Source organism: Indicator indicator, chromosome 3 (assembly GCF_027791375.1).
Source record: "Indicator indicator isolate 239-I01 chromosome 3, UM_Iind_1.1, whole genome shotgun sequence".
Taxonomy (NCBI): domain Eukaryota; kingdom Metazoa; phylum Chordata; class Aves; order Piciformes; family Indicatoridae; genus Indicator; species Indicator indicator.
The window spans coordinates 39,347,586-39,373,333 of NC_072012.1; the positions used below are offsets into that span (position 1 = coordinate 39,347,586).

Genomic DNA, 25,748 nt, shown 5'->3' on the forward strand with positions numbered 1-25,748 from the left:
TCTGAGATTACTATAGCCTGGATGCTGCTCTTAGTTAAAGTGAGTATCTAAAACGTCACCCACCAACAACTCAATCTCATTGTGTTTAACTAGGGGATCCTGAAGAAGTGACAAAAAGCCAAAAATCCATTTTCTTATGTCTTTAAACCCAGTACGGAAAACTCTCACAGTGGAAAGATCTGATAGCAGAGTAGTCAATTGTATTTGCTCTACTGTCCACTTCTACTGAAAGTTTAACTTTCCATACTGGAAGCTTCAGTCCAATAAAAAGTGACGTAATAAGACTAATAAAACATGTAACTTTCCTCCCTGTTTCAAGCTGCTATGCATTCCAAAACCTGGACCTAAAATCAATCAAACTGAAACTGTTCTACTGTTAGTGACTAGGGTTATCAGCAATGAAGATAGATTCCTGGCATCTGTGATTTAATTCTAATTACTTGTTACCCTCTGTGTATGTTTAATAGAAAAGGTCAAAACACCCTACTAATTGCCACTTCTGCATACATGTAGCAGAAATCCCTGTATTTGTTTTACTTTGAATTTTCATTCATTTAGAAATTGATGCTTAATTATTACTTGTTTGCACACATCTTAACAGAGTCACTTTACATCACATACATCTCTTGAGATAGCAGCCTATGTTACGATGATAGCAAAGATAGTAATGGGGGTACTGAGAGTATTTCCATAAATGCCTGGCTAGAGTATTACCTGTGTAGCAGGTGACAGAAGAGCAACATCATAATCAGAGGCATCACAACTTCTTTGCACCTTCTTGTCCTAACACCTGGCCAGCTAACCCTGACATTTAGTTAGCTCTTGACAAAGAAAGCTCGATTTATGGAAGCAGTGGCTGACTCAAATTGCTGCTTCCTCCTGGGAGTACAGGTTTTTAGCTGTGGCGAAAATGTGTTGAAATAAAGTATTGATGATAAGGATCCTGAAAAGGTCATTCCTGCTCCTGGAATACCGTCTGAGTGTCTGCCTTCGTGAAATTAATTCAGTTGGTTCCCTCTGGGACCAACGCAGCCCACTACTGTGAGTTTGAACAGTGAGGTAAGAAAGCTTACCTTGTGTGAGCATTGAATATTTCAGCGCCCAGAGATGGAAAGGACAGAGGCTTCTCATTTTGCTTTAAGTTGATGGCAAAACAAACCGATTTGTTCTCTTATTTAAGAGCAGCAGCATGCAATATTTTAAGAGACAAATAACATTCCATACTAAGAGATCTGAAAATAACTACTGTCCTCTCTAACATCATTCATAACCAAAGAAAACCTTCCCATCTTCTTGTCCCCATATCACACTCTTATCCCTCTGTCACTCTCTTGTCCCATGCACCTTGTCCCAGCCAGAAGTCCACTGAGCTTCCCAGCTTGTAAGGTTGTTTCTTCAAATTACGACTTTCTACAAGCAGTTAGCCTATGCACAGGAGAAGCACCATAGTATTAATCCAGGTGTGGGTAGGGGTGTCAGGGCGGCATAATCGTTCATTGCAATGGGAAATATTTTCACCACAGAAAGAATTTGACACATAAACAGCCAACTGTCAAGTGACAGATGACAGCGCATACTATCAGTCCACAGGAAATCACTTAAGCAGGGACCATGCACAGAAGCAGGTGTAGGGCCAAGAGAAAGTGTTTTAAGTAACATGCCTGACTTCACATATTATCTTAGCAAATCACAGAAATGGCCACTAATGCTCCACCTATATATTAGGAATATTTGTGCTTTATATTCTTTTGCCTTTTGTTTATCAGGCTTATTTAGACTATGATTGCTTTGGATCAAGGTTTAACTTTAATTGATACAGTGTCCCAGACAACATTTGACAAGTACAGTCAGAGATATTAGACATTACTGTAATACAAGTCAAAACACTATCCCACCTTTTTTTAGATACTGACCTTCACAAGATTCTCCACTTGGTGAAAACATCCCATTGTCATGGTAGCCTTCTCTGCATTCACAGTGGTACCAGCCAGGCAGGTTGATGCAATTAGCACGGCTGTCGCACTGAACAAAGCCATCTGAGCATTCATCAATGTCTGTTTAGTAAGAAACCAAAAAGGAGAAAATTCACACAGAGGAATTGCTGTATTCATCTGATGGAAGAACAATGTCTCTGGTATTTCTGAGTTTCACAGAAGTATTTTCATTATTGACACTTGAATTTCCAGAACTATTAGCAGTAAAGTTTTGAATAATTTCCACAAAAGACCTTGGCTAATGGTGCTGGCTCTGCCAACAGTGCTGGCTCTGCCAACACTGGAGGTTGTGCTAATCCAAATTTACTGTTTTACATATTAGCAACTTGCTTTGTCATGGTACACAATAGGTAGTCAGACAACTGTGTAAGTTGCCCACAGTATGAAGAAAGGAATTAGATCCCTGTTCAAATAATAAAATGTTAACCTCTTGAGCAGTGCAGACTGCCTGATAAAAAAAGATTGTTTCTAAGGGCATATCAAAGCATTAAATACTCATTCTGTCCTTGTTTATGCTCTTGGTGACACTGATTTTAGGTTAGTGAAGCTTCCCTATTTTGTGGAGTTCCTACTGACTTACACCAGCACCTCTGACTCTCAACTGTGGTCTCCTCTCTCACTATTCCAAATAAACGCTTAGATGCTGAAGATGAAATACAGAACAGTCTCCTCCTCTTGATTATTTCTTAACAGATCCACCTTCACTGACTTGACAGTAAAAACTCACCATGGAATGGATTTGTGGAGGCACTCGCTAGACCCAAAATCCATGAAAGCACATCCTGCAGACATCTGAATTCATGGACTTAGCAGAGATAGAGAACTTTGTAACATTTCCAGTGTATTCAGTTACACAGTAAGCCATATTAATGAGTAGGTCCTAGAGTTGTTAATAGGTCCCAGCATTGTTAACAGTTAGGAAGTCCTAGGAGTATGGAGTCATAGAGGGACAAAAGCATGTCCTTCTTTATCAGATTCATCACATTATGATTGTGCTTTATACCCAAGGTAGAATACCCACTTGAGCAGCAAGCTGACATACCTAAGGAACTGGCACAGCAGGAAACACAGCACCTGCAAACCGCCTTGAGAATCAAAAAGCTCCAATATCACACCCCCTCACAGCCCTCCCACCAAGTTCATACAATGAATAAACCTATTCCAGTCAAAGCAGGGATTAAACCTTTCTTTAAAACGGTGAATTTTTAAAGCTAAGAACTAAAATAGCAAAGTAAGTCTCAAATACTTTAAAGTACCTGAGCAGTTGATCTAGTATCCTCCAGGCTCTGTATATAAAGGAGAGGTGTGATGTGACCACTGAGGTATATGCAAAATATGTCAAAATTCTGCCTACAGTCCCTGATAGCTTCCATTTCTCTCATCTGTTATTTTCACAAGAGAAAGTGTAAACTGGCAAAGAAAACCAATTGTGGGTTGCAATAAGGCAACAAATCTCTTTTCTGAGAACACTAATGTGTGCATAGATATACTCATTCCAGTCTCTTACAAAATCCATTCAAACACAAACTTTGACAAAACCCCAAGGCTTCCTTATCCATCAAAACCACTTTGTTCCACACCAGAAAGTAAGAAAATTGTAAGTATCTGGTGGTGTCTTGGTTTAAGGAGCAAGACAGTCTCTTTAACCCTTCTCAAAGGAGCTGAAGAGAAACACTCCACTCAGGATCAGATGGAATTGGAAAGTTTAAATGAAAATGCTATTCATAACTACATATTACAGAGCAAAGCATATAAAACACAAATCTATAATACATACTACATGCCCTGAAAAAAACCCCTTTCCCCAGCCATGCCTTAATACCCAGATCTAAATGCTCTTTTCTCCCTGCCCATACCCCCTTACAGTAGGTTGCAACCAGGTCAGAATTGTGTAGACAAAACTAGCCAAACTGCACAAGGCAGCAGATTGGCCTGAAAACTTCTCCCATACTAGAGATAAAAGCTCACATGTTCCCAGGAGCAGGGAGAAGGGAGGAAAGAGACAGAGCTAGCCATATAGCCAGATTATAAAGAGATAGCAGAATTATGGGATAGAATAACATTTTACCATTTCCTGGGTCCTGTCTAGCTGTCTGGGGCTCTGCAATCTATGGTTTAAGACATCCCAGTGCCTTAAACCCATGACAAGTTGACACCTACATAAACTACCAGATATCACTCAGTCACCCACAGTTGTTTTTTTAAGTTGCATTTTTCTTACATGTGCCAGGGAGTAGGTGGGATGTGCTCTGAGGATTTTACTTACATGCCAAGTAACATCTCTTTGGAATCTCTCTGGATAAACTCTACAACCGTATCATGAGTGTATCAATTTTCAAAAGCTTTACAGATACTTGAGAAAATGTCATCAGAAATAAATCATTATTATGTCTCAATCTGATTTTCTATCAATAATCTCTTAAACCAGGCATGCCTGGTGTATTCTACCAGTATTTATGATAATGAAAATTACCAGTACTCCCGATGCAATATTGCACCAAGCATGTGTTTTGCCACTTTGTGTATCACAAATCAAGTCATCAGTCTCTATTGGGTTAAAGCACATTATTTTCAACTCCACTATGAATTCCAGGATAATCATCAAAGTAGTCCTGCTGCAGGATTGAAAAATGACAAACATTGACAACCTCCCATTGTTCAGTATGTCTCCCTCTACATCAGTATAAACTCTGGCCTTTTTCTTGTGAGCAGTCTGGAGCCAGTGGGACCTCAGAGGTGTGTGAGAGATCAGAGGAAGATCAATGAAAATTATGTCACTACAGTGAGAAAAGGCTGGTTTGCAGTCTGTGCCTTAGCTACCACTATTCGCTCACATACTCACAGATTACCTAAGAAAAAGAAAATGAAAGGACTACAATCCTGGAGTTACCTTATGACTGAGGAATATACTACCTGGGATACAGCTTGCCTAGCATAACAGAATATAAGTGACTGTGCTGAATGCTTGGGATCACCTGTGCAGTACAAGACAACGTTCTGGGGTTGGGCAAAGCTGTAAGCCCCAGAGAATCAATGAAGTATGCAAACTCAGAGGCTGAAAGAGAGGAGCTGTTGTTCATGCTCGACATGAGTCTTCATACTGGCTATTTGATAATGTGCTTTAAGACACCAGATGGCATACATTTCTTCTTTGGGGAAGTGGAATATATTTATTGGTGATGAAGTAGAGAAAAGAGTGTTATTTGGGTCAAAGTAACAGAGGAATTATAAAACGTCTGTGTTCCTCCCTTCAGAACAATTCATTTATGGATCTGTAAGCCTTATAATTATAAGCATAGTATTGCAGGCACAGTCTGAATGCATTCTGACGAACTCACTGATTATTCAGGAAAAACAAGCCTTGAATGTCACATCAGTATTGGTAAACTGACAACAAAAGCAGTTTTTCTGTATTTATTTCCAAACCAGCTGACAAACCTATATCACAAGAAATATTACATGGGATGAAATGCTTTTAGAGATGCCAATAAAAAAAAAAGAAATACATTCTTCTGGTTTTGTTAGTTATGGCTATATGCAAAGTTGAGTGGAGTTAGGTAAGAAAGCCTACCCTGACAAGCATGGGTGGAAGCACGCTGCTGGTCTTCAAGAAATGTCTCTTTCTTGACAGCTTGTTTACCTGAAACCATTGTATTGGAACCATTGCTGCATCGTTGCTGAGTAACTCATTTCTCCTTACAGGGTTTGGCAGCAAACAAAAGGAACCCAAAATAATTCTCCTCACAACTAACTTTTTATGGCAGGTAGCCGTGGGTTTTAGAATATAGATGTTCCTCATGCACAGAATTTTGTTTTTAATCTCCCAGCTAATGCTGATCATTAATTCTAGTGAGACTTGTTCTATAACAGGACAAGATACAACTGTCACAACTCTATTAAGAAAAGAGAAATGGGTTCTGCAGAGACAAAGCACTGATTTTATGGAAAATTTTCTTGACATTTGGAATAAAGAATTTCTATTTTTATATGGGCATAGTGTGATGAAAAAGTATCTGCAACTGAAATTTCTTATTAGTATAAGAAAAGCAGCCAGAAATAATTTTTCTCTGTCCTGTGGTGAAACATTCTCTGATGAATCATCTTGCAGTTGCTCAGTCAGAGGTGTGAGCTGACAAGAGAAGAAAAACTGATTGAAGTTTTGCTTGGCCGGTGGCTATGGTATATCAGTGGGCTATATGGAACATTAATGGCATTAATGAAGTCCTGTTTGATGCCATACTAGAAAGGCAGGAAAAATTAAATATTACTCTACAGAAGGAAGTTACTGATAGACTTTATATTTTCACTTATGAAAAAAAATGAAAATGTTTAAATACAAGGAAAGGAAGGATCTATGTAGCAGGTGATGACATTTTAAAGTAAATAGACAAAACAGACATCTTGTTCTCAGTATGCATGTTCTGGTCTTTCTGTAAGAAGTTGTGGCAGCATGAGAGGAAGAGAACATCCAGAAAGTAAAAGAGAGTCTCAAATGTGTGCTAGTCCAGAGCAAACGATCTGTCTCAACCTGGCCCTGCTCCAGTTTTTGGCACAACTCCCATTGACTATCACAGAGGTGGCAGTTCCTTTCCAAATCAAGGGCACCACTGCCCCATTGTCTGCCACCTCCCTGGTATGAGTGGCCACCTTTGGAATAGAAAGCAATACTGTGACAGTCACTGGAAGTAACCTTCAACTCAGGCTGGAGAGCAGCTACATAGCCATACTGCAGCACTTCAGCATCACCAGCTCTGGCTGTACTTCCAACATAGGGCATTTTACATGGCAAAAGATTTGTGATTTGGGCTCTTGAAACGTTGGAAAGGACCTCAAGGATCATCTAGTTCCAACCTGTTACAATGCTTTATCACCCTTAAGGTGAACAACTTCTTCCTGACATCTAATCTAAATCTCCCCTCCTCCAGCTTGGATCTTTTCTCCCTAGTCTTATCACTACCTGACACCCTAAAAAGTCCTTCACCAGCTTTCTTGTAGTCCCCTTTCAGATACTGGAAGACTGAAATAAAATGGCCTTGTTTTTGTTACTTGATTTTCAACTGTAAAAAAACTTTTTCTTTTTCTTTTTTTTTCCCCCCTAACTGAAGCCCCACTCTAATAAAGTGGACACACAGTCAAAAACATTTTGAAAATAAATATTGTATACACTCAGCTGCCTTTGACATGAAAAACACTTCTCTTCCAAATCACCTTCTTTATATCTCAGAATAACTCATTTCCTGAACTGGGGCAACAGTCTTAGGTATCATTCCCTTTGCTCTTGGGGAGACTGAAAAAACTCTGCTCCCTGAAGAGTAAAATAAGATCAGTAGCAAATTATTCACTGGTAGAGTAAGAAAAAATGGAAAGCTAGTTGTCTGATGAATATTATTAGAGAATTTCTGTATAATAAGAGCTTTTGAAGATCGAAAGTGGTGTAAAATTGCCAATTTGAAAGATAGCAATGCTCTTTCATCCAGCAATAGGACCAAGCTCTCTAATATGGTCAAGCTGCACTCAACAAAGAACCATGGTGCGGGGGAAGAGAGCAGGGGCGATTCTACCATTTTACATTGCTCACTTCAAGATGGAAATATTAATCATCAAATCCTCCTCTCAGAATAGCCTGCATGCCACAGTTACAGAAACACAGAGCATAACTTAGTTTGAAAAGCTTTTCTTTCATGAACTGCTCTATCCAGGTCAACACAAAACAAAACCCCAGTAGCCCTCTCCTGTCAAGAAGGCAACACCACAGATTGGCAGCTGTGAACACTTAGAATTTAGTTATTTCCTTCCTTGAAGTTATTCTAGGACATGGCACTGAGACTGTAAATTAATAGATACTCCCAGTTGCAGTAATCTGTCCCAGTGTTAATTGGGTTGTAATCACTAGATACAATTATAAAGATTAAGGAGTGGCCAGCAAATTCCACAAAAGCTCAGTCACTAGCCTAAATTTGAGATCTCATTTAAACAGAAACAGCCTTTCCAGCCTAATGCTCACTTCTAGAGCCACCCACATCCCAGCCCCATACACAGTACAAATGAAACACAAACACTGAATGAAAAATAATTTCAGACACAGATGAATGTGCAGGCTATGAAGTCTTTTAAAATTATACATCTTCCATGGCTTTTTTTTTTATGGGTACATTTGAAACAGTCAGGCTCTCATACATCTTTATGTATGTCAGTGCATTTTCTAGGATGTTTTGTCTGGCTTAGACACAGCTGTTTAGACTTAGGCTCAGTTAACAGAATGTCCACTATAATTAAGACGATATCTGGTTTATCTGATTTTGGTAAATAAGTATGCAAGTGGGAAAAGGCCTTATTTGGTAGGACAAAATCAAAGTTCATTGTACTGCATAAGATATCTGCAGTTAAAACTAAATTTTCTGGAGTAGTTTTGAAAGAGTTCATTATCTCTACTGCAATTTCTAAAGTCCCATTTCTCACACTTAAGAAGAGAAAAGTGTTTGTGTTGGGTTTCATGTGACAGCAGGTTTCAAATATGATGATACTTGAGAAAATCCTGCTGTTCAATCAGAGCTTTGATTTCAGATCTTATGCAAAAACCAGGTCCCAGTGGAGAAATATAAGAGCCTGGAACTAGTTCAATACACTGGAGCTATCTTGTTAGAACAAAATATTGGGTTTTGGGATTTCCATCCAACTATGTCTCCCCATGTACCACAGGCATATAAATATCATACAGAGGCATGAAAAAAAGAAAAACCAAAAAACCAAGAATACAGAAGATGAGGCTGCTGAAACAATCCAGAAAGTTATCATTTATGTCAGAAAACCAAAGCTCTCTGGAATCCCTTTTAAATCTGTTTTGTAAACTCTGATCATGTCTTTTTTTCCCTACACTACTGCTGATTCTCAAAGGAACTTTCTTCCTTGATCCTTCCTTCCTGATTTTGTTTGCAATCTCACTCTGATTTCTTTAACTTCCAGCAACTCTTTAAAGAAATATTATATCATGAGTACTAGGACATGCTTTTCACTGTATGGGTTTTCACACAGAAGTCCCTATTAAACCACAGAATATTCTTGATTTTAACCATATTCAGATCCCAACATTTCATTCCATTTTAAATCACAAGAGAGCCTATGAGACATAGCAGAGAGAAAAGTAACCCACAATTTTATCCTAACCTAAAATAGTTCTATGAGTAAAAGTACTTTTTTCACACAACCGCCTTCAGAGAAGAGTGAAGACCACAGCCTTTCCTCTTCCTGCTCTCCTGGATAATGTATTAGGTCAGTGTTGGAAAGAATGCAATTTGAACACCTTTGTAGTTGCTGTTTCTCTGTCTACACCTCTTAGATCTAGCAGAAATTCTGGCTCACTTTAAAACCATAGTCTGGCTCAAAGGGTAGGAAATTAGAGCTAGGGCTGCAAATACTATATTAAATATTGCTTCAACAGGTTGAGTCAGTGATGCAGTTATATTCTTCACTAAAAATTTCCAGCTGTCATGTTGCATGTAAAAATAATTATTGTTGAAACAGGCCTTTAGAAAAAAAAAATCTAGCAAGAGCATGATTGCATTTTTTAAAGTACCCTGTCCATGGAAAACTAATTTATTTCCATTAATGAAAAGGAAGCAAAATATGATTGAGGATGTAATATGGAATTATAGTTCATTAATTCTTCAAGTATGTAATTTTCCAGACTCCTGATCTCCCATTGATTTCTGCACACCCCCATAGGTCCTGCTAAATGCCAGCAAAAAGAAATTCAATCGTGTTGTTATTTCATGTGTGGCAGTGTCGGCACTCCAAAATTAGATAGAAATGTTATGAAAAGGAATTATCCTCTGACTGCTTCACCATGGAGCCCTGGTAACAATTCTTTGTTGTAAAAATTGATCACAGTCCTCACCAACAACTGAAACTATGACAGTCACTCATTAAACACACAATATCATCGAATGATGTGATATGTGTAACAATTGAGGATGGTAACTCTGAACACCTAATCAGCCATGATGGACTAAGTGCATCCATTAGTTGTGTTAATAAATTTTTTTGTCAACAATGTTCTGTGAAAGCAATTGTGTCAATCCCCATTAGAAAGACTAAGTAGGTATTTGGGTTCTATTTCTAGCTGTTGACAAAAATGTGATTTTGCTTCCATTTTGGCTGTCATTGTCAGTACAGAACCTTATTTTAACTTTAACACATGCCTGTGTCTCCTTGATAGTCCTGTCTTTAAGAATAAAATAATTATTTTCTTCCAGATAGCAAAATCACTTTTAGATCTTGAAACACAACAACAAACCCATTTTAGATACTTTTGTCTGGTTTAGAGTTATTTATCTCCATCTGCACGTTACTAACACACTAGTGCTGCTCCCTAAAGCTGCCAGTTGCTGGTTAAGAATAGCCGAGTCCTAAACAAGAAAGAACTAATTTGTGTGAAAAGAGAGGAGCTAGTTTGGCAAGCCGTTATCTCTTTTATAAGGGGTGGAAGGAAGGCTTTACTTTCACAGTGTCCTGACCAAAGGTCTTGAGTTTCCCCAAGTGAGGAGTCAAGTGAGTCATAACCATGAGCTATGACTTAGTCATATATGAGCCAACAATGGAACCAGCACATTCTCAGCTTAGTTTTGGGTTCAGATCAGCTCTGGTATGAATTACAGTAAATTTCCAAGTATGCAGTTCAGAGGCCATTTATGAAAAACAACCAGAAAACCCCACAAAGCAACTCAAACGAAGTTTTGGCTGGGAACTGATGGGAACTGATTTGACACCCTAATTTGACCTTGGTCTTCTGCCATGGTCTTCTACCCTTTGGTCAGGGTACCACATGTATTATACACGTGCTTGTATTTAAAACTCTCTTACCTATGTTTTCTTTCCAGAGACTTGTTACTGTGACTCTCAGTCCAGAGATCAGTAACCATTAATGTACATTGATGCTCCTGAAGTGTAAAATCATGCAGAGATTGTATGAAACTGCTGAAGCACAGGAAAAGAAAAAAACAACATGCTATTCCTTCTCTTGGATTATAAACATATCATGGGCATATATCTGCAGAAACTGCAGAGTCCCTTGTGTTGACAGCAAGAGAAAAGGCTCCATAGGGACATGGGGCAATGATCGTCAGTGTTACAGATTTTAATTCCACTAATAGTTGAATGGCTCATAATTCATAAAAGAGAGTGCTTACAGTGAGTGATGAAGGTCATCCCTATCTCCCTTATATAACAGAAGGAAGCTCTATTATAATGCTGCCCAGCTGCACTATTCACATTCTATTTATAGTCAACTGTATTTTAATAATCGAAATTTTAGTTTTCATGTTTAGTAAAGAGGTTCTTTCCCATAGCAAATAATAGCTAAGGTGCATTTCGATGTTTTTAACAACAACAAAAAAAAATCCTGTCTCTTCAAAGCTCTTTTGTAGCACTCTCCAGTCCCTGGTTTCTCTTTCTCTTTTTCTTTTTCTGTTTCCTTTTCCTTTTTTTTTTTTTTAAGCTACTACCTATAGGATTGCAGTGTTGCAACAAGCTAAAGAAAATATAAAGAGAAAAATAAAAGTATTAGTAGGTGGCTCTTCAGAAGAGAAAGAAAAATCTTTTACTATTTAAAACTGACAAGGACTGAGGGAGGAAAAAATAATATGCACCCAAGAAACTGTGTCAGACAAAGAAAATGAAGGGAGAAAGAGGCACACAAGGATGAAACCACAGAGCATGTTAAGCTACAAAACAGAAAAGATGAGGTAAGCAGGGTTCATGCCTAAATACAAAATGCTCACCTTAATTTCTGTCACAGAATCACAGAATTGTCAAAGTTGGACAGGACCTCAAAGATCATCCAGTTCCAATTCCCCTGCCATGGGCAGGGACACCTCACACTAGATCAGGTTGCTCAGAGCCCTATCCAGCCAGGCCTTAAAAACTTCCAGGGATGGGGCTTCTACTACCTCCCTGGGCAACCTGTTCCAGGGTCTCACCACCCTCATGGTGAAGAACTTCCTAACATCCAATCTGAATGTACCCACTTCTAGTTTTGCTCTAATCCCCCTAGTCCTATCACTACCTGACATCCTAAAAAGTCCCTCGCCAGCCTTTTTGTAGGCCCCCTTCAGATACTGGAAGGTCTTCTTGGAGCTTTCTCTTCTCCAGACTGAACAACCCCATCTTTCTCAGTCTGTCACCATAGGAGAGGAGCTGTCAAGGATTTACACTGTGAATAAACAGGAGTAAAAATGTAAAGCAAAGTAAAACTTAATACCAAGCTTCTAAAGCCACCAGCCTTTGTCTCACTGCTGTGTTTTTAAGTTTTTCACATTTGAGGAAAATGCATGTGATAATGGGGATTAGGGTGACCTCCCATGCAGACACTGCAACCAAGCAGAAAGCATCTTGTCCACAGAACCTAGGCTTTCCTTCTGGACTGCTGCAGATCTCATTTGTTTATACTTACAGACAACTTCTAAATTTTTTTCTGAAATTTAATGAGGAATCCATTTTAGAATATATTTTTTAAAAGTCAAAGTATTTTCTTAGATTTTAGAAATTGGCTGCATTTCCCACTGGAAAAAAAAACAAACTATGACACATACTCCACTGTGTCTTCTCTCAGCTATTAAAGTATTTGAATGGAGAAGCAAGGGGAGCAGAAATGAGACAAGCTAGGTATTAGCTGAACTTTTTTGATTGCCTTCTTGTCACTTGCTCAACTTTTCCCATGTGTCTTGATTTCCACATCTGTAAAATAGGGAGAAAATGCTTCTACCAGCTATCTTTTTTTAGACATAAACTGAGTGATTTGGTAAATACCACCTGATGATGCCAAGGAATGGTTTGGGGCACAGTAAGACACTAAGAAATAGGAACTATGGAAGATGCCAACATATTTTGGAGAGAGGCAAAAGGAAGAGCTGTAGAGGTGGGTGCTGCACACCTTTCTCCCCTGCCTGCATTATTTGGCTGCATAAACAGATCATGGAAGTCATAAGGACATTCACTGATAGTTAATGCTTACATTTTTTGTTTCAATCATAGAATCATAGAATCAATCAGGTTGGAAGAGACCTCCAAGATGATCAAGGCCAATCAATCACTTAACTAATCAACTAGACCATGGCACTAAGTGCCTCACTCAGTCTCCTCTTAAACACCTCCACGGACCTCACCACCTCCCTGGGCAGCCCATTCTTTCTGTGAAGAACTTCTTTCTAAGATCAAGTCTAAACTTCACCCTGCACAGCTTGAGACTGTGTCCTCTTGTTCTGTTGCTGGTTGCCTGGGAGAAGAGACATCTCACAATGTAAATCATAAGCATTACCTGTTGTAAAAATATGTCTCCCATACAGTTGTGCTGCACTCAAAAGATCCTTAATTTTAATGGATATTTAAAAGACTGCTCAGATACAGCACCATCAAATGTAATTAACTCCATACTATCATATACATTCAGGGAAAACATTTGGAGAAATGGGAGGAGCGGGAAGCTATTTTGTACACTGGCACACTGAATTTCAGAACCTCACTTACAAACAGCTTATCTATATCATATTTGCCATGTTTGCAATCCATCTGCTGGCTGCAGATGTCTGTTTTTCTGTAGCCTGAATTAGCATTTGGTGCATTGTTAAAATAGAGCACTCCTTGCAGGAAAGGCTCATTCTCTGGGCTTAGCTGAACACCTCTCTACTACAGTTTCTGAGACTGCCAATCACATTCTTTTTCTTTTTTGAACTTCCCTGTAACAGTAAGTATGAAGACCTGCCTATTAATGGCACATACCTGAACTTTGCTACAATTGTTCATTGTAATAACAATTCAAATGGCAATCATTAATTCTTTGCTAGAATTTTATTGGTATTGTGGAATATGCAGTGCTGCTTCTCTTCTCAACAACAGTCCTTTCTGAATCTAAAATTACTCTTGGACTGTAAACATCACATGCTTAGGTTTCCTAAGCTTATTTATAACTAAAATCCCTCAAATCCATTATTTTTTTTCCTGAAGGAAAAACCCAACCAACCAATCAACCAACACTCTTGCAGAGTACCTTGGAGAAGATTTTCAGCAGCAAATCTGTGGTAGAGTTTCTTGTTCTCTCTGAAAAGGACCTTACAAATTATTTTGGGCTGGGGGAGGGGGACAAATAAATATTAGCTGCTTGACATGCTTTATACAAATGAAGGGGGAAATCTCAGAGATGATGTATTGGGTTTGCACAGCAAGGTTTTGGCAGCAGAGGGGCTATAGAAGTGGCTTCTGTGAGAAAAGCTGCTAGAAGATCCCCTGTCTCTGATAAAGCGAATGCCAGCTGGCTCCAAGATAGATTTGCCACTGGCCAAGGTCAAGCCCTGCAGTGACAGCAGCATCACTTCTGTGATAACATAATTAATAAAGGGGAAAAGAAAACTGCACAACTCCAGCCAAAGAGGGGAGTGAGAATGTGTCAGAGAAACAACTCTGCAGACACCAAGGTCAGCGAAGGAGGAGGGGGAGGAGGCACTCCATGTGCTGGTGCAGAGATTCCCCTGCAACCCATGGTGAAAACCGCTGCAAGGCAGACTGTTCCCCTGCAGCCTATGGAGATTAACAGTGTAGCATATGTTCAGCAGCAGCCCATGGAGGACCACCAGAGCAGGTGGATGCCCAAAGGCAGCTGTGACACCAGGGGAAGCCTGCACTGGAGCAGGCTCCTGGCAAGATATGTGGAGAGGGGAGCCTACACTGGAGCAGGTTTGCTGGCAAGACTTGTGACCCTATGGGGGATCAACAAGGGAACCATGCTGGAGCAATCTGCTCCTGAAGGAATTCATCCCATGGAAAGGATCCATGCTGGAGCAGTTCATGAAGAGCTGAAGCCCATGAGAAGGAATCACATTGGAGAAGTTTGTGGAGGATTGTCTCCTGTGGCAGGGACAAGGAGAGGAGCAGGAAGAGTGTGAGGAGTACTTCCTCAGAGTAGGAAGGAATGGCAGAAATAACACGCAATGAACTGACTGCAACCATCATTGCTTGTCATCTTGCACTGCTGAGGGGAGGAGAAGGTAGAGAAAATCAGGAGTAAAGACAAGCCTGAGAAGGGAGGAGTGGAGGGAAGGTGTTTTGAGATTTGGGTTTATTGCTCATTATCCTACTCTGATTTGATTGGTAATAAATTAGTTTAATTTTCCCAAGATGAGTCTGTTTTGCCAGTGACAGTAATTGCTAAGTGACCTCCCACTCCTTATTGCAACCCATATGCTTCTCATTATATTTTCTCTCCCCTGTCCAGCTGAGGAAGAGGAGTGGGCATCAGGCATCCAGCCAAGGTCAGCCCACCACAGATGTGATGGCAGCCCAGACAGCCTGTATTTGTGACCTAATTCCTACCAGATTATTACTTTGAGTCTGCAAAGGACTCATAGTTTAGCACTTTCCCAACTAATTAAGATCCTCATCAAATCTAGGTTGTTCCACCCACAGAATGCAATCATTCATGAACATTCATATTGCGCCTGGGTGAACTGTTCCCTTCTTCAACCTTCACCTCTTTGTTTGAGTGTATTTGGTTTAGACAGAATAGAGAGACATGCCCTTTGCCACCTACAAACCCTGGGAGCAAAGTTACTACTATATCATGCATTCCACACAATGTTCTCTCTCCTGCATCTGCAGGACTTTCACCATTAAAGGTGATGCCAGTTAACAGAGAGGTATAGTCAAGAGAGAGTTAAGACCTTTGCCTTTACTTAGCTCTGCCAGCATCTGCTCCTGTCTGTCTGCCTATGTTCATAGGAGCCACTGAAGGCCAATTAAAAAAGTGGAGATTGCAGTATTTCCCTCTTTAGTACTCTGTGTTTCTTAAGATGCAATATATCAAATGCTTTGCAGTGACTTTAGACTTAGGCAAAGTCAACATCTTTTTGATTAACTCATTTAAATAGCTTAGAAATATGCATCACACTTGAGACCCTTCTGGGGGTAAAGCTTCTTTTGATATCAGCCCTATCTTGACTTTTTTCAAACCATGGTAGACCTATTACTTCTAAGGGTACTTCTAAAGCATTAGTAGCAACTTGTTTTATTTTTATGCACGTTGGACTGGCCTGCTATACACCTAGAATACTAATTATTTGTGGGAGAGCCAGATGATCTATGAATAAAAATATGAACACATTACAAGTTATAGTTCCTTCAGCCAGACTCTAACTTAATAGAATTCCTGCTCACCCAAACCCTAACTTCAGAAATGTATTAAAGTGTGAACATTACAATGGCATGCTTTGCAATCCTTGCTTTCCTTAGGGTTGGTCAAAGATACCAAGATAGTCTTGACCATCAATGCCAAAGAGTCATTTTTGCATCAGCACAAATGGACATTTTAGAATTACTCATAGCAAATTGTTGTTATTGTTCCTTAAAAGACAGAAAAGAAAGAAACATGCAAAGGCAGCCCATTACAAGCACACAAGATGTGCATGCCACATGAACTGTTTCAATTTCTATCAGTATGTAAAGCCCAGTTTTGGTGAAAGCATGAGATCAGTTGGGAACACAGTTATTTTTACCAGGTTTGTCTAGAAACCAAAACAGATGAGGAGCATGGCAAAATATAAGACAAAATAATCAGTGATTTTGAATTAATGGAAGATGGATCAAAAAGATAATACTCTCTACTTTCAATAACTTACCTATGGCTGACTACAGGAGAACATAACTGGGGAAAATAGGCCATGTCATTAGCAGAACTGTACAGGCCTTTAGGTACCAGCTTTTCACTAATACACATACAGCTTCAAGCTGCTAGGTACACAAAAAATCCCCCTGTTGCCCCATTCAGTCTTGTGGAGCTGAAAATACAAAGGCCAAAATTTGCTTTCTTTCATTTCCTCCCCTGTTTTAACAGATGTATCATATGAACACAGCTCTTGATCAGATCAGAACTTACTAGGATGATGACCCCTAACTTCACAATTTCATAGCAAGCACATTAACAAGAGTGCAGGGATAAAAATATAGGAAGTTAATTTTGCACACTCTGCTCTAGAGTAGCCAAACAAGATCTTTCAGAGACTTGCTAGGAATTTCAGATTTGACAGTACAAATCAGGTCTGCATGCCTGAAAGAGTCACCCTCTATTACTGAGGGTATTTCTCCTTATTAATCACCAGTCAGAAGCAGATACAATGCACTGTGTCCTGAACAGTACATCAGAAAACTACATTAACTAAACAAAACAATGCTGACATGGGTAAGCAGTAATTAAAACATTCTTGCCCGTTGGATCTTCTAACTTCCAAGTCTCAATTCTGGGTGTCTCCCTAAAAATGGGAGCCTTCATTCTTAGGACATCAGAATCCAAGCAAGCCAGGTGGGCTATGAAAATCAACAAACCATAGGAGGCATCCCTTCTTCTTACAGCTATTGCTCTGGACAGTCTCTGTCTGTGCTCCTTCATATTCATTCCAGTTTCCTCTTGCTCCCTTCTTTTGTTTCCTCCTTCATTAAAAAGCCCAGCAATCCCTTAAGGATATCAGAGACTAAAATGATTAACCCTAATATTTTTTCTGCTGTTGGAGTTTGTGTGTTAAATTCACTTATCTCAGCATGCAACTGTCTTTTGCTGGTTAGACTATGAGCTGTTGAAGGGCACTTCTCTTGTTCTAGGTCTGTGCTAGACCTTGGATAATTGTCCCACAAATTGAAGCCTTTTAGTCTTGTTATAAATCCCAACCTGACTATCAGTAATCTGAATGTTCATTATAAAAATAAAACTGAGCAAATAGCAGATTCCTGAATTGCTGGAAAAGTTTTGACTGGGACTTTCACAGTTTAGAGAGTTTTCATTAAGCTGGGGCCAAGAATTTTTAAGAGTTCTGCCAAAAGTAATTCTGGTTCTTAAAGAATTGGTTCAATGCTCTCTGGGCTTCAAATGTCATCTGTGTCACAGCTTTAGCTTCAGAGCCTACCTGGCTGCATGCTGATTGTGGTTATTTTAGCTGAGCACAAGGGATCAAGGGCTCAAATGGAAGCAGCTCTCTTGTGATGCTACAAGCACTAAAATACATAACTTTTGCAAAATTGGCAAAACTAGGAAGCTTTCTGGTTACTTTGAAAAAAGCCTTCTGTTCCAATATCAGTAAAATATTGTTTCTAATAACTAGAGTATCAGGATGCAAAGAATTCACAAGCTTCCTTTGGAACAGGAATAATAACAGTCTTCAATAATCTGAAGCCTGCTATTATCATGGTCAGTGCACATGAACAAATTAATTTGGATTTGCTGAAAAGAGCAACAGTCATGCATGTTAATTGTCTAACTTTTATGGAAGGTGGCACAAAACTCTAAATGGATCCGGTCTGTAGAAACTATTTATCCAAATAACTTGTCTGAGTAGCATTTCAGTATCATGAAGCACAAAGTTGCAAAAATATTGTTTTAATGATACCAAATTTTTTTCTTCACTATGAAGTACTTGCAGCACTTAGGCAATTTTTGTTTGAACTTTCCATAAGAGGGAAAATTAAAAAAAAGACAAAAAATACACAGAAGAGACAAATAATTCCTTGGGTTTGGCTATTTCTGATAAGAGATCAGATAAGAGGGTGATCTCACATCTTGATGCTCATAATTCTCTTCATAAATTCAGTTACACCCTTATTTAAGCCAATTGTTAGTAACAATGTAGAGGTGAAGGAATGCAGAATCTATAAACTTTTTCTCAATAGCTCCTTTCAAAGGTTACAGCTTTGTGTGCCAGCTTATTTTCAGCAGTTTGCCATGGATTGGTTCATAACAGGTATGCATAATTCCCATGATATCCAATGAAAGTTCATTATTAGAAAATAGAAGTTACAGCCAATCATCCATTAAAAAAAAAGGCACATACTTCCAGCTGTCCTGTTAACAAAAACTACATTAAAACACTGCTAGTAGCAAAACTCTGCTATTTGATCTCATGCATATTAAAAATGGTCCAGGGGAATACTCAAAGCACAAAACGAGCATGGAACTCAAAACCAAAACAAAACCAAAAACCAACCAAGCTGACAAGCAGCAAAAATGCAATAATCTTGTATACATGCACTAGCAGATATGTATAAGAGGAACAGATCCACCCTGTCATCAAATTAACGGGGACTTACAGTTACATCAAGCAGATCTAACAGTCATCCTGTGCTGGACTCTCAAATAAAACACTTTTCACATACAATTTAAGACAATGCTGGAAAACGCCCATTGAAGAATGCATAATTTTGCAGTCAAACAAGGCAGTATGAAGTCAGGTATTTTGAAAAACGTTTAACAGGCACAAATATTTTTAGATTCCCTTGGTAGTCTCAGTTGACTACACTGTAGAAGGGAGTGGGTTACTGGGTTAAGTACTACTGTGCCTTGTAAAACTTCAAAATCTTTGAATATATATACCCCATTTCCCTAGGCCAATAAATACATCCTCAACATTAACAATACCTCAACCCACATTCATTGGGAAGAGAAATAGGAATTCTCCAGCGTCTCATTTTTGTGTCCTATTGCCAACTGAAAAACATGGTGTTGGAGGTTGATGTATCTGCACATCTGCTTCCTCATTCCACTGATCCATTTCCACAGGGCATCAGTCACCATTAACCTAAAAAGCCTCCAACAGATCATTCTAAGGTGTTGCAATAGCTCTGTAACTGGAAGGCACTTCACAGTGAATGCCTCTTCTCATGGAAACACCTGACTAGCAGTAGTAATTGATTTTCCTTTTCACATTTCTGAGAGGGATGTGGCTCCACTGACACCCCAAAGGCACCCATTCAGAAGAAAAAAATATAAAATTCATCACCATGTTTAAATATACAGGGCTTACCTTCCCTTTGTAAAAGCTGCATTCAGTTTAGGAATCTGACACAACTTCTCCCTGGTAGCTGACAGATTAAAAGAGTTACAGCTGTGCCCATAAACACAAGCACACTTCTGGTGCTAATCCACCAGAACTGGGAAAGCTGCTTTGAGTTCTAGGTGAATGAGTTTGCCCTGAAACCACATTTCAATCTCAGAATAAATTTGTCAGAAGACTTCTGACCTCTCCTAGTAGAAGCAGGATGCTTCCTACTCAGCAGTGCCCTGTCAGTTACTGCCTCTTCTCTTATCTGTTCCAGTGAAAAGCTTAGAGGAGCTGTTAGTCCCATCACATGGAACAGTATATCTCCCCTCCAGGGCATGGAGGAAGTGGGACAAGCCTTTGCCACACAGTAGACAGCTTCATCAAAATTTTAGAGGGATGCTCTGGAAACTAACAATCCCAACTATTTCAGGTCTGGTTTACTCATGTTCCTTGTAATTGGCCTGTTCTGCAACATAAGTCTAGTTCCATAGGCAGGAGCTAAGCACGGACAATGCTATTCCTCTCAGAGACACTGATCGAGTGTGCAGGGATGAAGTTTGGAAAGGACATGGGAAATGGTGAGGTACTCAATACCTTCTTCACTTTGATCTTTACTAGTGAGATTTTCCTTCAGTAGTCTTAGATAACCAAGAACAGTGGGAACATGCAAAGCAAGAAAAATTTACCCTTATTGGCAAAGGATCATTGGCTAAATAAACTGGAAAAAACAGAGGTCGATCAAACCCAGTGGGATACACCCGGGAGTGATGAGGGAGTTGGCCAATGGTACTGTGAGGCCAACCCCAATTATCTTGAAAGGTCATGGTGACTGAGAAAAGCTCCTGAGAACAGAAACAAAGCAAATGTCCATTCAATCTTTGAGAAGAGCAAGGATTAGTAGGCCTCACCTCCATCCCTAGGAAGTTGGTGGTATCCACATGGATATCATTTCCAAACATATTAAGGATAAGGAGGTGATTTGGAATACTCAGCCTTGATTTATGAGGACGATATCACACCTGACCAACCTGATAGCCTTCTAAAATAAAAGACTATGTTGGTTCATGGGAGGAGAGCTCTGGATGTTGTTTATCTCTACTTTAGTAAGGCTTTTCATGCTTTCAGAACGTCCTCAGACAAGCTCAAATGTGCAGGTTAAATAAACGGAGAGTGAGGTGGACTAAAAGCTTGCTAAATAGCTGGACTCAGAGGGCTATGATCTGTAAACATCAGTTGAGAAGCTAGCAGTGTACATCTAATGTTGGTCCAGTACTGTTTAACATTCTGCAAAATAAGGCAGTGTACCCTTAGCATCTTTGCAGATGATGACAAAATTTGGAGGAGGAGTTGCTACACTAGATAGTTGTACTGCCATTCAGAGGGATTGCAACAGGCCGAAGAAATGAGCCAACAGGAATGTCATCAAGTTCAGGGGGAAATGCCAACCCAACTCCTACAGCTATTAAGAAACAATTCCAGGCACCAGTGCAGGTTGTAGACCAGCCAGTAGGAAAGCAGCTTTGCAAAAATGATTTGGAGGTCCTCATGGGCACCAAGTTGAACATGAGCCAGCAATGTGCCATTGCAGCAAAGAATGTCAACAGCCTCCTGGGCTGCATTAGGAAGAGCATTGTCAGCAGCTCAAGGGAGGAAATCCTTTCCCTTTATTTCATGCCACTGAGATCACACCTTGGGTGCTGGGCCCAGTGCTGGCCTCCCCAGTACATGAGAGACATGGAGCAGACCCAGCACAGTGCTGTGAAAATTAAATTATTTGTAGTATAATTTTAAGCCTAATGAGAAGCACCTTCAGGAAATTCTGTTGCATTCACTTGGCATAAATATGTAGCATATGAAGGTTTTCTTTTACAGCTGCATACAGCACTGTATTGTTTTTCTGACAATGCAGTCTCAGAATGAACCAGCTTTCTTATTCTTTATTGACAGGGTAGCTCTTCCATTTCCCACTCTGACGGTACTTCAGACTGCACATTTCAAAGCCATGTGCAAGTAGATTACAACCCTACTCTTGCACATTAATACCCAATGAGATGACCACACCTGTAGCCCTGTGGCTGATCTCTAGCGTTACTTATTTCAAGAGAAAGAAAAAATATGATGTCTATTGGAGGTCCGCTGGGACAGAGAAGCTTCTCCTCACAAAACCAACCCACAAAATTGGTTAGGGGCTGGCAAACTACTTCCAAATCACATCAGTATCACTAGCTACAAGGTATCAGGTCATTACCATACTGAACTTATGCTAAATAGGGAGATTTGATGTTCAGAAACTAATTAGATTTGGCCCCAGTCTATGCCTGCCCTCCTCCTGAAGGGCAGGAAGGATGGACAGTTTGGCCAGCAGCTGCTTTTGAAGGACATTTGGGGCTGAATGCATTTAACCTAATTCAGCTTAAGGTTCCTGAACTTTCTGAATTGGGAACAGAGTGTCTTTGGGTTCTCCTTTAAAGAAGGAAGCAGAGAGAAGACTTCCAGGAATAATACAGAAAGATAGTGGCTGCTAATATTGACTACACAAGGAGACTAAAACACATATGTTTCTAGCATAAAGCTAAGAAAGATTATCATGGGCCTTGGAACTATATATGCTATATTTAGTTGATAGCAGCAGAACATTGCAAGGAGTACCTAAGACAAATATTACTGAAACAAAGTAACTTTTAAGATTTTGAGCATTATCTTAGCACCTAATTTGTGTAAGAAAAACCACAACAGGGTTACATTGAAAAGACCTTGTAATCCTGTACCACACTATTTGCAGTCTGAGAAACAGTGAGAAATACTTGAAAACTTGCTCTTTCGACATTTTTCTAGATATAGATGAATGATCAGGATACTGCTTTCCACACACCATCCCTCTTGTGCACTGTGGTAATGTTCAAATACAGAAGAATGAAAATAATTGTATTTTGCCCCTCTCAAATGGACCAGATAATACAGAACTCAGCCCAGTTTGTGTTAGTCATTGAACTGGCCATGTTTACAAGTCATATGAAAGCAGTACTTGCTCAAATGACCTCCTTTCCTCTGTTTGGAAGATTTATTGAAGGCAATATAGAAAAGCAACAATAGTCAATCATAGGTGGCAGACTGCCCTTTTATTAGCCATACTGAAGCCAATTAATCTAAGTGAGCTTTCTCCATTTACCTCCTGGAGGCATGTATGGTTAGAATGCATTTTAAAATTCTGCAGCAATAAATAAAGGTGCTAAAACTATTCATTTGAACTTCAAGAAATTATTTACAGGCACTTGAGGTGCTAAATACTAACATTCTACATACTCTGCTGGGCAATGTAATTTGACTAGATTCAAGGCCTTAAAACCAAAGTTCTAAATCAAGGCATTCTCAGGGGTAGCAGGAAGATAAAGAAATGGCTGCAAAAGGAAGTAAAAGCAGTAGGAACACTGAAACTTGTCTGAACACTGATTAAAGAAAGCTGAGTTAATAAGAAGTCTTCAGATAAAGCTGCACGGGAAGGTGGGCTACTGAACTGATCACACATTTACTGCACAGAATTGATCAATTACTTCAATTTATTTTTAGATATCAGATTTTCTGCAATTTATAAGAGATACCAAAGGCCATTTGAGATGAAAAGCAAGTCCATAATAATCCTATTAATTACAAGACATCAAAACCCAAGATGTCTTAATTCATGTTCCCCTTTTTGCAGTCCGTGTGGTTCTAATTAGAACTGCTGTAATATATTCTCTTGGGAGATACATAAGAAAAGTGAGTAACTTTTCAGTAGTAGCTTTCACTTTCAGGGCACACATTTAAGTAATCCTTTCTTCTTAGATTACCTCATACATCCTCTTTGGATTATCTTCATCATAAATTCAGTTATATCTTACCAGTTTCGCAGCTGGGCCCAGTGAAGCCTTGTGGGCAGGCACAGACGTTGGAAGCAATGCAGGCTCCTCCGTTCCTACACCCATCTTTGCAAAAAGCTGCAAAATGCAAAATCACAGTGTGTGGGTAAGAGAATTACACTCAGCAACCACGCAGGTTGCTGGCAGGCTGACACAAAATGTGGACCCTGTGGCACTGAACACAGAGACTGCCTTCACCTAAGCACAGAGGTCACAAAGAGATGGTTTATGGCCCTCCTGTCTCACTGGCCAGATGGGCTGACAAGCTACAGAAGGAGATTAGAGTAAATCATCTGAAGACAACAGTTCACGTATGTGCTCTTTCTCATGCAATGGGAAGCAGCAAAGGGCAGCATCTTCCCTAAGAACAGACTCTCTTCCTAGGGCAATGCTGGTCATCTCTATTGGCCAAAAAAAGGCCTGGACATAACAGGCATAGATGAACACCAAATGACCTGGTTACCTCATTCCTTAATTAAGCAATTAGATTGAAACAATAGAAAGAGTAAATTTGTCTCAAGCGATTGTGAAGGACTTAAAAACTTTTACTATTTACAGTTTGAAGCTGATCTTTGGATTTGTTCCTTGTCATGCTATAATCTGAGAAGCCATCCTTTGATATTTTGGTGCAGCACTCTCCAGATAGAGTTGTGATTATGTGTATGCTTTAGAGTCACTCTCTCCATAAGTTACTTGAATTGGGGAACCCAGAACTGGATGCAGTATTCCAAATAAGGCCTTACCAGGGCAGAGGAGGACACAGAAATGCATAAATGATAAAAACCACAGCAGCTGTTAGTTGCTCTAATTGCATCCACAATACAGAATTAGAAATGGTTGGTGAAACCAGGCAGATGGAGGTTATCACCAACACAGAGTTGCTCTAGGGTTCTGCTCCAGCTCTGCACTTTTAACCGAAAACATTGCAGATGCTGGGCTTCGGTTTGCAGCTGCTCTGTGTAACAGCACCACTGGAGAGGTCTTAAAGTTCATCTGAGAAAGAACAGAGTGTTATTTAGTTGAGTTTTACAGCTGTCAGTTTCCAAAGACCAGCCTTGTGGTGGGAGATTCCTGTAACTGAGACATCTCAGCATCCTGGTGCGGGGAGCACAGCTGGGAACACAGTGAATGAAAAGCTGCCAAAGGCATGGAGACAAAAGGCCACGAGGACATACAAGCCTGGGCTCCAAAGTACCACCTTTCTTAGGCTTGGATACACAGGCTCAGAGCCTTCTTTGTGCATACTGTATTTTCAGTATTGAAAAGGGAGAGAGGGATGCACTTTTCTTTCATAGTGGGGCCAGGTGGTCTCTGAAATCTCAGACCTGCAGTCAGAGATCTTGTTCAGGGAATGGATGAGCCAAACATAGTGCTCTAGGGTTATACATCTCTTTGACCCAAAGAAATCTCAATTATCTTTCTGTAATTTGACCCACTTCCTGCACAAGAATTGGTAAATACAACCAAGCACAGCACAGGAGTGAGCTGTGCAGAGCTCTCTTCTGAGAGGAGTGGTTCTGGCTCTGAACCCCATCAGGCTATGAGTTTTTTCCCATTCCCCAGCAGAGGAAGCCCAGCATAAGGGGGCATAGTTCCTGATATCTTCACCTCTACTCATGTGTTTGACTGGAAGCAGGCTAGGCTGCCATGTTTTAACAAGAGCTCATTTATGGTAGGAGTATTTAGGAAAGCTGTACTGTGACTCAGGTGAAGGGATGACTAATGCTGCAATCTTAATAAGGCTTAGCAATTGAAGCAATTCAGGGGTGCTTAGCCTTGTTAATACACAGCTGCCGAAGGTATCTATGGGATATTACCAATGTTAACTCTGGGCCCTTTGATTCTGACACTTAACAGTTTGAGAGGACTGAGGCACAGTCTCATGAAACTCTGTGTATGCTATTGCTGCAGTTGGATTACTTGTGTCTGTGCCAGTTTCCCTACAGCTACACTACTTTCTCTTAAAAAATCCTCTAAATTCAATGCTTGGAGCCTTGGGCCAAAGATTCAGG

General features: G+C 39.9%; 1 protein-coding gene across 1 annotated transcript in view; it reads right to left on the reverse strand.

The window, feature by feature from the left end:
• Nucleotides 1-25,748, reverse strand: part of NELL2 (neural EGFL like 2) — a 153,541-nt gene that overhangs the window by 14,299 nt on the left and 113,494 nt on the right. Inside the window, exons 15-16 of the mRNA XM_054399534.1 lie at nt 23,719-23,814; nt 1,914-2,054 (exon numbers count right to left, since the gene is read on the reverse strand). Of these exons, the coding sequence (XP_054255509.1) occupies nt 1,914-2,054; nt 23,719-23,814 (237 nt within the window). The remainder of the gene's footprint in view (nt 1-1,913; nt 2,055-23,718; nt 23,815-25,748) is intronic.